Below are 14,478 nucleotides of genomic sequence, written 5' to 3'. Positions count from 1 at the left end.
ATGCTTCAAGTCCCCAATGTTTTATGAGGTAGTACGTTTCAACTCTACATCTTTCAAATATTAATGCACACACTCATACATATGAAGATCCAGATTACTTCTATCAATCAAACTTAAGGGGCTAACCTGTCAGAATATATTAACTGTATTCATTTGGAACATTTATATTTACCTTATATATCATCTACTATGTAATTATGTTGTGATAGCACAGTTATTTTGTTCTTTTTTGTTATTCAAAAATAATCATAACAAAACTTCAAATTTATAAATACATTATATAAGGATGCAAGTAATGTTAACCCTGTTATGCTAAGCACAAATGTTTATGACGAAATACATATATGAACAAGAGCACCGCCTTGCGGGTGCAGACCGCTCATCTATTTTCTTTTTAAAGGTGAAGGGACTCTCATTTTCAATCACAAAGGAGGGAGGAGTGGAGTGAAGAGGGGTGTATAGTGTGGGGTTGTGGACATTTATTACATTATCTTCCAAAAAAGCGAAAAAAAAAAAAAATAAATAAAAAATCGGGGGGGGGGGGGGGGGGTATAGTGTGAGGGTGTGGTGATAATTTGTGAGATGATCTTAAAAAAAAAAAAAAAAAAAAAAAAAAAATCAAAAAAAAAATTTGGGGGGGGGGGGGGGGGTGGGGGGTGGGGTGGGGGTATAGTGTGAGGGTGTGGTGGTCATTTGTGAGATGATCTTATAAAAAAAAAAAAAAAAAAAAAAAAAAAATTAGGGGGGGGGGAGGGGGGGAGGGGGGGGGAGGGCACGGGGGATGGTTTGGGTGAAGTCTATTGTGGTATGTCAGGTAAGAGTAGTTTCATCAAAGTATCAATCAAATCTAATCATAAATAAAGAAGTTATGGCAATTTTAGCAAAATTTAATAATTTGACCTTGAGAGTCAAGGTCATTCAAAGGTCAAAGTAAAATTCAAGTTGCCAGGTACAGTAACCTCATGATAGCATGTAAGTATTTGAAGTTTGAAAGCAATAGCCTTGATACTTCGAGTGGATCGAAACACAAAATTTAACCATATATTAAAAGTTACTAAGTCAAAAAAGGGCCATAATTCCGTAACAATGACAACCAGAGTTATGCAACTTGTCCTTTTACTGTACCCTTATGATAGTTTGTGAGTGTTCCAAGTATGAAAGCAATATCTATGATACTTTAGGGGTAAAGTGACCAAAACATAAATCTTAACCAAATTTTCAATTTTCTAAGTATAAAGGGCCCATAATTCCGTCCAAATGCCAGTCAGAGTTACATAACTTTGCCTGCACCGTCCCCTTATGATAGTTCATAAATCTTGCAAGTATGAAAGCAATAGCTTTGATACTGTAGGAATAAAGTGGACCTAAACACAAAACTTAATCAAATTTTCAATTTTCTAAGTATAAAAAGGGCACATAATTCTGTCAAAATGCCAGTCAGAGTTACATTACTTTGCCTGCACAGTCCCCTTATGATAGTTAGTAAGTGTTGCAAGTATGAAAGCAATAGCTTTGATGCTTAAGGAATAAAATGGACCTAAACACAAAACTTAACCAAAATTGTAAATTTTCTAAGTATAAAAAGGGCACATAATTCTGTCAAAATGCATGCCAGAGTTATCTAACTTTGCCTGCCCAGTCCCCTCATGATAGTAAGTAAGTGTACCAAGTTTGAATGCAATAGCATTGATACTTACTGAGAAAAGTGGAACAAAACGCAAAACTTAACCAAAATTTGCAATTTTTTAAGTACAAAAAGGGCACATAATTCTGTCAAAATGCACGCCAGAGTTATCTAACTTTGCCTGCCTAGTCCCCTCATGATAGTAAGTAAGTGTACCAAGTTTGAATGCAATAGCATTGATACTTTCTGAGAAAAGTGGACCTAAACGCAAAACTTAACCGGACGCCGACGCCAACGCCAACGCCAACGCCAACGCCAACGCCGACGCCGACGCCAAGGTGATGACAATAGCTCATAATTTTTTTTCAAAAAATAGATGAGCTAAAAATTAAAAGTTCAAGTCTTAAAATTCAGAATTCAGCATATTCACTGTTCAAGTAATGTTTATCAATCTACATTGTATTATTTTTAAATCACTTCTGTTATTGAAGCACATGTTTATTTGAAAAAGTGTCAAAAACTGTATAGTATTAAATATATCAGATATAAGTTGGTATCTTTGGTCAAACTTCAACAAATGTTACCCAAACCCATAAGTAAAAAAACAACAACAACTAAATTTTAGTGCCATGATTTTGCTTTTAAACAATGACCTGACAACAAAAACTGTGGCATACTTATGTCCAGATTTGCATTCATATAATGGTACCAGTACTTAAAAGCCAAACACTGCCATCAATAAGGTGATAATTATATAGCATGCAAAGGTCTTCTGACAAATGATGCTGACAAAAGAAAACCTGAATATGCAAATACTTAGCTGCCCAAAAGAGATGAAACAGGCAAAATACCTACTTGCATTTAAATTTCTTTACCTAATTATTAATACATTTACTTTTTTTACTTGTTAAGGTAATTGTTTTGGACTCATTTTTGACCAAATCAGAAGTAAATTAAGTTACAATGATTCTTCTTGCCTGTTGTACATGTTTTCAATATTCATGAACAATGAAAATTGCATTACTATGAAATCTACAATTATGTTCCATAATTGACTTAAAAATTGTTTGTATGTTATTTTTATGTACTAGGTTAATGCAACTATACTTAAGAGGTTAGTAGAATTGTTATTCAATCTTCAATGATTTCTTTCATATCAATCAAATGTAAACACAAACAGTGTTAATAAATGGTACAAACTTGGCCACAGTGACTATAATTAATTTTAACATATACCCGGTAAAATTCCAGCACATTTAAGCTTGAATAGCACTTAAAAAAATATCAAAAATGTATGTACAAATCTTAACTTCTTTTTACACATAAGTTGAATACGTCCAGATAGCACTTGTATGTTCTTTTTTATTCCAACTTCAATACACATGGATATAACTAAGTAAATAGTTGTTGAATGATCATGTCTTTTAAAATTTGTAAAGTATTTAGCTATACAATATTTTTAAAATTTTATGATTTTTTAATATAACTTTGAGGTTTATTTGTTACTATAATAATTTATTATAAGTACAAAAGCAAATAATGTCTGTTTGTAACAAAACAGAGTTATAAAACATATTGAGCACGCAAATGACTGCAAAAATGCATATTACAAAATATTCCTTGAATTTTCTGTCATGTCAGTCATAACATTCATAAAGGACACTCTGATGCAAACTTTGTCATAATATGCAATAAATTAGAAAAAACTGTTGACATTTGACATGCCATTAACATTTTAAGTTAATGTTTAAATATTAACATTTGATATTTGAAGACATCCAATTTAAGCACATCTCATTGTGTAGAGAAAGAAACGGTGTAAAAGCACTAAACACAATGTATCATACACATCTAGTAAAACATGATTTATGTATACTATTGAAAATATTAAGAAAAATATATATGGCAACAAGTTTGTCTCAATGAAAGATAATAAAATGGACATGAGAAAAACATGATTACTATAACAAAAGTTACACACATGAGGTGATCATACACTTATTGAATAACCATGATTAACTATAGTACAACAAACATACACAATTATATCAATCGTATTTAGCTTTAAAACGCTTAAGTAATATTCTCCTAAGAAATGAGCACACTAAAAACATTCAAGTTGTATTCCTTAGATACATAAATATTGACATAACATGAGAAAATCCTGTAGATATAATTCAAGCAAAACACAATACAGTTTACAAAGAATCAATGAAACTCCACTAACTACTATTTTTCATACAATGATAATATATAAAACATAAAAACACAATATATATGTCCCTGAATCATTGATGTCTGTAAATACATTTAACAATAAACAAAATAACCACTTTGGGAAATTGTTTGTTAATTTCACCACTAACATGCCGTTACCTCAGAAAATGTCATCAACAAGCAAGAATAAAGTTGACCAGTGCCTCGAAATTAAATCTTCACTTCTGTTGTTTGAGACGACAACGCTTTCCATGAATCATCCACTTTAATTTTAAGACTTCTATGATAATTATTATAAAAATACCGTACAATCATTGTTATTTGTGGGACATACATTTGTTGTTGATTTTATAAATTGACCAATTCTCGATTTTCAACACATGGGAAAAATTTAAGACAAAAAATCTATTTTTTTCAAATCAGAAATCCACTAATTTATGAGTCTGCAAAACAGTTTTTATTGAAGAAAAAAACAACAACAAATATTCTGCGTACGAATATAAATGATTTTACAGTTCATAAAATAGTTACATTTTCTAGAATTCAACAGTTGACCCTTTCACAAAATTTGAAGATACAGAAACAAGACACTTTGTTTTGGTTAATTATTCTACCTTCAGAAGCCTCTCAAATAGACAAAAGTGCTGAAACATCTCATCAGCAGCCCGGACACTTTTGAACATGGCTGAAACATCTCATCAGCAGCCATGACACTTTTGAAAATGGATGAAACATCTCATCAGCAGCCCTGACACTTTTGAACATGATGATTTGTCAGCGCAGATGTTCGGACAGATGCAAAGCAAAGTAGACCCTGTCATGGCAGTCTTCCCCACACACCACACACACAAACGGCCTTGTGTCGTCATTAATGTGCAGCTTGGAGTGAATGCGGTACATAGCATACTCCGAGAAATAGCACTCGCATGGGAAACATTTGAACATGCGACCTGTGCTGATGAGGGACGAGATGGTTTCCAACGAGTAGTCCTTGATGGAGGACACGGACAAGGCAGGGGAAGAAGACTCACGCTGGGACGGGGGCGACCCATAGTATGGCACAACCGCCATTGCTGACGGAGAGGATGGCAGCTGTTGAAGAGAGGTGGGCGTAAGTGATGGAGGGTTTGATCCCGCACTTCCAGAAGCATCGTCAGATTTCTGAGCCCCCATTTCGCCCATGAACTTTGTTTTCATCAGGGCGTTCTGCTTTTGCTGGGCAGGCGGAAGGGGGGAACAGCTGCACAGGTTCACCTGTACAGCCATGTTTGATGTCCCTGCATCCCTCTGCTGCAGGGGAATATCTGGCGCGTGAAGCATTTGTCGATTGTCCGAACCACTGAGTGACCGAGATCGGGAGCGTGACCGCTCAGCCGATATGTTGCTGAAGCTTGATTGGTCGCTTTGATCGATGATGGAACCCTTGTTCAAACTGAGATTTAAGGCATCTAACTGCTGTGGCGGCTGAATCTGTTGACTAGAGGCGGCATAGATTGAGGCCTGCTGAGGTAAATGTTGTGTGAAATACGAGGTAGATGTCAGACCTGGGTACAAGCCCAGATGAGGTACATGTGCAAGGCTAGCGTACAGCGGGTACAGACTGGAGTGAGATGGAGTGGACGGCAGAGTCTTAGCGAGGTAGTTAGATTCCACGTTTTCCATCACACTTGAGCCAGCTCCCACACCTGAAGAGCTATCGTTTCTAGAGGTAGAATGCGTATCCTGCAGTTTGCTTATCCTTGAGTTACTGGCCCCAGTGCTTGTGGAGCTACCCCCTGTCTTGTTGTAGTTCGGCTTCACAAACAGGTCCCACACAGAGTCCGCGATGATACCATGACGACGCGCGTGTCGCCGCAATGTTGAGCCCCTGGTGAACTTGGCGCCACAGACCTTGCACTGAAATGGTTTTATACCCGTATGAAGCTTTATATGAGATTTCATATTGTTCTTATAGCCAAACCGTTTTGCGCAGATCGGGCAGGAGTAGGGTTTCTGAGCCTCATGAGACTTCAGGTGATATCTAAGGTACCCTTTTGGAAAATCTCTGCCACATTCCTGACACATCTCCATATCCTGTACATTTGAGGCATTTGCTGGTTGATCATCAGCGGTACCCACGTCTCGGTCACTATGTTCACCCATTTTTTCGCTCCCAGATTCAGCGTTTGAGGCCCCAAAGTTGTGAGGTGTATCGGGCATGTAGAGGAGCGACTCCCGCTCAAGTCTTGGTAGATTGTGTGAATAAAGATGAGTCTTAAGATCCTTTTGTGTCAACGAGGCCTTCCCACAGTGCCTGCACAGCCAGGGGCCTTCTTGATGCCAGCGACGCATATGCAGCTTCAGACTGTACTTCCGGGTGAAAGACGACCCACAGACAGCGCATATATGCGTCACCTCTTCCGACCCATTGTGCGTTTTCTCGTGTTCTACACGCTGGGCGGCTTTTGCAAACTTTTGGTCACAAAACTTGCAGCTGTAAGGCTTGAACTTAGTGTGAAGTTGCTCATGCAGATGAAGTTTCCCTGAGCTCTCAAAGCCTTTACCGCATATTCCACATTTGTGATTGTTGTACATCTTTCCATCGCGTTTTTCTGACGTGATAGATTCGGACTCACCCTGCACACTCCCAATTTCAGACAGCTGATCTGCCTTGTAGTCCTGCCCATTGATGGTTGAAAATGAGGCTGAACCTGGTCTAAGGTCATCATCTTCTTCTTCTTCCAACTCATCCTCAGATTCAGCCGTGGTCAGATCGACCTTGTAGCGATCTCGGTCTGAGGTTGGCAGTGAAGGCAATGCCTTGTCCTCTATAGCCCCTTCCCTTTCTTGAATTCTCGATCCATATGGGCCTAGTAGGTAGTTTTCATTCAATCCTGACCCCATATTGTCATTTCTGTTGATGCTATTGAGGGGAGATTTTGATAATGATAGATTCATAACAGAGTCCCGATATCCAGGCGACATGATGTGGCTAGAATCCAATTTTTGTTTCTTCAAGCAGACTTCAGAATCGGCGCTCTCTGTCAGAGAGTGCTTTGAGGTATTTGAAGTCATGCTGGCTAAGGCCTTGATTTCCTGATGATGCTCTTGTTTAACAATGACACTGGTTTGATACCCGCCTAATATGCCACCGTCACTGCCGGACCGCCTGTCCATTGATGGTGATTTATTCAACATTGAGGTAGATGCTTCCTGAGGCTCGTTTGATCTCTTCGTTCCTGAATGTGAGGTGCCCAGGGGTTGTCCTGGACCTTTGTATGAATGTGTTACACTGTTTCCCGCGCCCCTTGCGGCAGACTGAGAGGTTGTGTTAGAAGATCCTGAGGTTTCGTCGCCCATGTAACTCGAAACTGCTGCCCGAAGAAGCGGACATCGTTTCTCATGATATCGCCGCGTTGTCGAGCGTGTAAAGACCTTTCCACAATAGCTGCAGGTGCGAGATTTTCGTGGATACCCGTTTGAAGTAAATTGATAAACATCGCCATGGTAGTTGTAGTTCGGCATTGAAACGCCACTGATGCCATACGGAAAGGAATCCTTATGGCGATTAAATACTGGCGCAGGACTTGCGTAGATTTGCGACTTTGCAGCAGCGGAATCCGGCGTATTTTTTTCTACATGACGATGAAGAGATGAGATATTATGGCCATTACTAAAAGATGTGTGTGAGTTACTGGAAGGTGATAGCGATGTTGTTAACGTCCCTGAGTAAACGGGGCTCAGTAGTGAATGACCCGTTTTAAACATGGAAGTGGTGAGAGGTGTGTGAGCAAAGCTGTACGGGGCCGCGAGTCCGCTAGCGTGCTGGAGGTAGCTATGAGGAGCGTGGGCGAAACCTTTTCCCGTAAGGTCCATGATTGACGAGGTAAACAATAATTAATGTACAAAGTCTGAGGTAAGCGACCAGCGTCTCGTCGCCGTTGAAATAACACCCGTGAGAAAAGTTCTGAAAATAGACAAAGGGAGAGAAAATTAATTAAAGTTGAAAGCATGAAATTTCATAACATCATCATCATCATATTATTATTGCTGACGACCAAATTGAACTCCAAATAGTTATGTAGAAAAAAAAATTGAACTCCAAATAGTTATGTAGATAAACATATTTATTGAAAAACAATAGGTTATTTTTTGCCTTAAGTTAAAGGTAATTTATGTAAACATGATATAGGCTCATCATTCTTGACAAGCGAAGTTAAAATTAGCATGTGTATATGAGTAGCATGACAGTATTTTGCTACATTTAATTTTATAAGGGCACATTAAAAATTAAAGCACTCATGTATGACCTAACAAATTTACTACTGGCAATCTAGCTAAGAACCACTGTGCATAAGTTATAAAGGTAACCTTTGTTTTCAAAACAACAAAATTATGGCAAATAACGTCATTTATCTGTGATAGATTACAGTTTTTGCAATATTAGTCAGAACTATGTCGTATTCTTCTGACATTGGATTGCAAACTCAGTATATTATTCAGTTTTGATGCTCCGATGTGTGAAGTTAATGTTAATATTTAATACAATAAGAAGGGTTTTGTATATTTCATAAAAAATATGGCTAGGTAAAAAAATTATATTGTGTTTTATGCGCATATTTTTGCTCAGAGATTAATTAGATTTTGTTAGTTGTAAAAGTTACAGATACTTTAAGAGTGGAGTGTGCAACTGAACATTTTAAATAACATTTCTATTAAAGATCTGTCAAATCTGTTGGGAAATAAAATGACACACATTTAATTTTAACTGTTGTCAAAATTATAAAATACTTGTCATTGAAATCTTGTGTTAAGGACAATTTTGACTAAAATGTCTGAACAAATTGTTGCTGTGTTTAACATCAGATCTTTTTATTTGTTAAAATTGTACATGAAACCTGTCAAATGTGCCAGCAGTCTGTAAACGGGTATTGATTTAACGTCCTTTTCCAAGAGAAACTGTGTTGCTTTATTTTAAGTAATTGCTTGTCTAACTTGTTATGGGTGTCTGTGGGATTCATTATAGTTCCATTTAAGTGAATTACCAACCGACATTCACCATGTTAAAGAAATGTCTTTAAATTTTGTCAAATTAAAATTTAAGCTATCAATTTAAAATTAAAACATGATCAATGTTTGTTTCATACAAAAATTGTTTTTATTAGTCTATCATTAAAATTCTAAAATAGCAGAGGCAAAGCGCCTCTGCTATTTTATAATTAAAAAACAACAACACTTTCTTGGAAAAAGAAAAATACTGCAAATTGTAAATTAGCAATAAATTATAGTCAGTATAAATTAAAAAAGCATAAAAAAATAACAGTATTGTATTCATCTTTTGCAAAGAGGTACCACATGGCTAAAAAAAACTTAATTTTCAAAAACAAGAGCCTAATTTGGGTTATTGCCATCCACTTGGGAATAGGAATTCTAACAAAGAACGCTTTTATGAAAACAGAATTTGCTCATTTATCTTGATAACATCCTACACAACAAAAAATCCAAGGACAAAATTGTGTTCATAAATTGGATTAGTTCAAAATTGATCTTTTATTTAAATGAAAATAGTGCTAAAATATATATTAATTAAAGTTATATTTATCACTTTAAAGACATTTTATTGCACATAATACTCATGTCAGCAGCCCCACTTCCTTAGCAAGTATTTGTGTTGATGCTGTCTTTTTGTTTTGTTTTGTGCTTAAATCCATGAACAGAAATTTCATAACTTTGCAAACATGTTTGATATAACGGTTTTTCACTGCAGTCTGCTAAGTTTAAACCCATTTATGCCTAGCGTCTAGAAAAAAGGCCTTAGCAAACGGCATAGACCCAGACGAGACGCCGCATGATGCAGCATCTCATCTGGGTCTGCGCTGTTTGCTTAAAGGAATTTCTGTAAGAAATATTCTAAATATAGAAATATACTAGACATCCCTAATTTTGGAAATAAATTGATCCAATTTAGAAATATGGTAGAGTCCACTAGGCCTCAAAGGGTTAATAAATTATGAATCAAGTATTGTCAAATAAAGCTGACTGATGGCTCCTAAAATAGCTTCACATGTCCATGCAGCTGGAATTAAACTCCCTCTACTGCATACACAAGTCAGTTTGATGAACAGTTGGTCATAAAAAGGCACTGATGATGGTCAACCAGAGTAATTTGGGGACAAAAATATCATCGTAACATGCACAACTGACATTTAGCACAAATTAGCAGCAAATATAGACAAGAGTGATTGTTGTTGGGGATTATTAATAAGTCATTGTGATCAACAGTAAATGCATATTGCTGGTAAGAAGCCATTGCAGAAAACACGTTGTCAGACTGCTGCATGTAAAAATTCACGGCTTTGATTCTTTAAATTGAAAAAAAAAATGTTGAAATGACATGTTTACAATTGAAAAGTGAGTTTAAATTCATAAATAAGAACTGTTTTGTTGACTTGTTGTGATATTGAGTTGTTTTATATGATATTAAACCAAAAGACAAATTTCTGATGTGCAGGAAATTAACTATAACTCATACATGACAGAAATTACACAAACCTAATGTTTTTATTATTATCAGAAAGTCGGTTATGCACTCATTTACAACCATATTTAATCCAATTATCCCTTCAAGATTTGCTTCCCTTAGTTCATACTACTGTAGTCAGGTAGTTGGGTGATGATACAAATAACTAACACCCTAATTCTTGCTAAATGAGCTAAATTAGGTTATAGATATGCAGTTGATAAATTTATGTATTGATGTCTGTCTTTTGCATGTTTAATTGAGCCGCGTTTTGAAAAAACTGGGATTAATGCTTGTGCATAAAGTGTAGTCCCAGATTAGCCTGTGCAGTCCACACAGGCTAATCAGGGACAACACTTTCCGCTTTTATGACATTTTTCGTTTAAATGAAGTCTCTTCTTAGCAAAAATCCAATTTCAGCGGAAAGTGTCATCCCCAATTAAGCATTAAGCCCAGTTTTCTCAGAACAAGGCTCAATAGGTTGTTTTTCTAAAGATTTCAAAACATAAAGTGATGTTTCAAGATATTTTTTGATCGTATGAAGGTATGGCAGTGTGCTCTATTGGAAAACAACAACATAAATAATCATCACAGAAAAATAATAAAATTCGATAACCAATGTCATGTAGTATTCCCTGGGAAGACACAGTTCAAAATAGTTAAGTGTAAAAACAGTTATTGCTCAAGTTCAAGGTATTTTGAGAAGTTTTCTGTCATGTTGTTCAAGGATAGAAAATGGTAAGGTCGGTCATAGTAGTTGTTTACCAATTCATTTTGAAATATGCCATTTATTATTCATAAAAAAAACTGTAGGATAGGGTAAAAATTATAAAATGTCATGTCCATGACAGAAGACTGGGTACTAACAAGCTCATGTTCAATAAAGTGTATTGTTTGCTTTCTAAAATGCCATCCTTTTGCCTTTGAAAATTGTTCAACAATGAAATATTAAACAATACTTCTTTTCAGCTTAATGGCTGCCTATAAAGTACACAATTCATTCATATCTTTTCAACCGATTTCTACAACTCAACACCAGTTTTTAGTCTCTATGCCAATCCATATGAGTTTTGCTCAGGAAGACTAGCAGGATTAATGCATGTGCATTATGTGTAATTCAAAATTAGCCTGTGCAGTCTACACAGGCTATAATCAGGGATGACACTTTCAGCAAAAACTTGATTTTCCCTTAAAATAGCCTTCACTTGAAGGTTAATTACCATAAAAGTATACCAAATTTTTAATTCATAAACATTTAACAAAGTATATAACTATTACTTTTCACAAAAATTGCATATTTTCCCGAAATGACAGAGAAAAGGCCTGACGTGTTAAAATGTGTGGATAAAAAATTCCAATTTGGCCTATTTTTGCTTATAAAAATTTCCCCAAATTTGCCATTATATCGCTTTAAAAATCCCAATTTGAACAGACTCCTTTTCCCTAAATAGCTAGGAAAACCACAGTATATGCACATACATTTAGCCCTGTTTTTCACAAAGCGACCCTGATACCAATCCTATTAACTGTATTGGGAGTACACAAAGGCTTAAGTCAACAAAGCTCAATATTGTACAGTGGTAAACAGAAGGGCATTAAACTATTTTCGCTGGGTTACACTCCACTGAAACAGCCATAATCAGGCCAGAGCAGATTTGCAATACAGGCCAGTGAACTCACTAGAAACCGATGCATGTGGTTTCAATTTTTTGTGGGAAGGAAATAAGACCACTTGCTTTGATTTGAAAGGCCAGGCTGATATAAGCTTGGATAACTAATATAAGTCTTGAAAAGATTCCAGGAATATACTAAATATTTTCCTGAATGTTATTCCAGTATAAGTCTTGAAAAGATTCGAGGAATGTACTAAATATTTTCCTGAATGTTATTCCAGAAAATATTGAACCAAAATCAATAACTGCAGTTCAGTTTTAGTTCAACAATCAGACTTAATTATTAAATTATATAACAAAAAGAATTCAGTGACTTTAATGAAATGAAAAATGACTGTTAAATTACTGATTTCAAACTATAAAGTCATGCCTCAAGCAAAAAACAAGACCACAAATCAATATTCTATAGGAAGGAAACTTAAAATTGTTATAATTATCTTAATTGGATGGCCATTCATTCTCCATTAAGTCCCTCAACATTGCATTTTCTATAGGGCTGTGTTATGCAGAACAGTGGCATGTAATGGTAAGCTTAAATGGACATTCTGATGTTGCAAGTGTATTAAACATTGGCTGGAAATGGCTGACTAATGAAGCCCCATGTTTCAAACATTGGCTGGAAATGGCTCACTGATGAAGAAAAATGTTTCAAACATTGGCTGGAAATGGCTGACTTATGAAGCCCCATGTTTCAAACATTGGCTAAAATGGCTGACTGGTGAAGCCCCATGTTTCAAACATTGGCTGGAAATGGCTGACTGATGAAGAAAAATGTTTCAAACATTGGCTGGAAATGGCTGACTTATGAAGCCCCATGTTTCAAACATTGGCTAAAATGGCTGACTGGTGAAGCCCAATGTTTCAAACATTGGCTGAAAATGGCTGACAGGTGAAGCCCCGTGTTTCAAACATAGGCTAGAAATGGCTGACCGGTAAAGCCCCATATTTCAAACATTGGCTGGAAATTGCTGAATGGTGAAGACACATGTTTCAAACATTGGCTGGAAATGGCTGACTGGTGCAGCTCTATGCATCAAACATTGGCTGGAAATGGCTGACTGGTGAAGACACATATTTTAAACATTGGCTGGAAATGGCTGACTGGTGAAGACACATGTTTCAAACATGGGCTGGAAATGGCTGACTGGTGAAGCCCCGTGTTTGAAACATATGCTGGAAATGGCTGACTGGTGAAGCCCCAATTGTTTCAAACATTGGCTGAAAATGGCTGACTAGTGAAGACACATGTTTCAAACATTGACTCGAAATGGCTGAATGGTGAAGACACAAGTTTCAAACATTGGCTGGAAATGGCTGACTGGTGAAGCCCCAAATTTCAAACATTGGCTGAAAATGGCTGACTGGTGAAGCCCCATGTTTCAAACATTGACTGGAAATGGCTGACTAGTAAAGCCCCATGTTTTAAACATTGGCTGGAAATGGCTTACTGGTGAAGACAAATGTTTCAAAGATTGGCTGGAAATGGCTGACTGGTCAAGCCCCATATTTCAAACATTGGCTGAAAATGGCTAACTGGTGAAGACACCTGTTTCAAAGATCGGCTGGAAATGGCTGACTGTTCAAGCCCCATATTTCAAACATTGGCTGGAAATGACTGACTAGTGAAGCCCCATGTTTTAAACATTGGCTGGAAATGGCTGACTAGTGAAGACACATATTTTAAACATTAGCTGGAAATGGCTTACTAGTGAAGACACATGTTTCAAACATGGGCTGGAAATGGCTGACTGGTGAAGCCCCATATTTCAAACATTGGTTGATGACTAACTGGTGAAGCCCCATGTTTTAAACATTGGCTGAAAATGGCTGACTGGTGAAGCTCTATTTTTCAAACATTGGCTGTAAATTGCTGACTGGTGAACACCCATGTTTCAAACATTGGTTGGAAATGGCTGACTGGTGAAGACACATGTTTCAAACATTGGCTGGAAATGGCTGACTGGTGAACCCCATGTTTCAAACATATCTGGATAAGGCATAATTGAGATGCTTTAAGTTATAAACAAGGCTGAAAATGGCTGAACTAGGATGCTACCAAAAAAATGTTGGCCCCAAATCAAAGAATCCTGTTCTTAATTTTAGACCCCAAAAAATCTTTCAGGACACTGAAGTTTAAAGAATGGCAGTAAAAATGTGACTGGCAGGAAAAGTGTGACCATATCTTCTATCCTAAAAGTTCATAAATTTAGTTTGGATAGGGCCGATTTAAACACAAGTCTCAAATTCGCAACCATAATCATATATAAAAGAATATTAACTTTCCCAGCGCCTAAGCAATTCATCATCATGTAAACATAAATTAAAACCACAAGTTTGTTTTCTTGGCCTTGCCAGTTTTTTATCAGGGAGAGTAAGCCTTGCATCAAGATATACATGTTTGAAAGAGAACATAAGTGGTTTCTGTCAGTAAAATTTTAAATATAGAAGGGAGGTTCTTATCTGAA

The 14,478-nt window shown here is 36.6% G+C and overlaps 1 protein-coding gene across 3 annotated transcripts in view; it reads right to left on the bottom strand.

Moving 5' to 3' along the window:
* Positions 1-2,013: 2,013 nt before the first annotated feature.
* The window catches only part of LOC127857959 (zinc finger protein 236-like), a 121,815-nt gene continuing 109,350 nt past the window's right edge, over positions 2,014-14,478 (bottom strand). For all 3 annotated transcript variants that reach the window (XM_052394742.1, XM_052394745.1, XM_052394744.1), the window contains exon 5: positions 2,014-7,787. In XM_052394742.1, coding sequence (XP_052250702.1) covers positions 4,616-7,696 — 3,081 coding nt within the window. In that variant the 5' untranslated portion in view covers positions 7,697-7,787 and the 3' untranslated portion in view covers positions 2,014-4,615. The remainder of the gene's footprint in view (positions 7,788-14,478) is intronic.

This window comes from Dreissena polymorpha, chromosome 14 (assembly GCF_020536995.1).
Source record: "Dreissena polymorpha isolate Duluth1 chromosome 14, UMN_Dpol_1.0, whole genome shotgun sequence".
Lineage (NCBI taxonomy): Eukaryota > Metazoa > Mollusca > Bivalvia > Myida > Dreissenidae > Dreissena > Dreissena polymorpha.
Note: the sequence above shows the minus strand (reverse complement) of the source record. Positions and strands in the feature narration are given on the sequence as shown.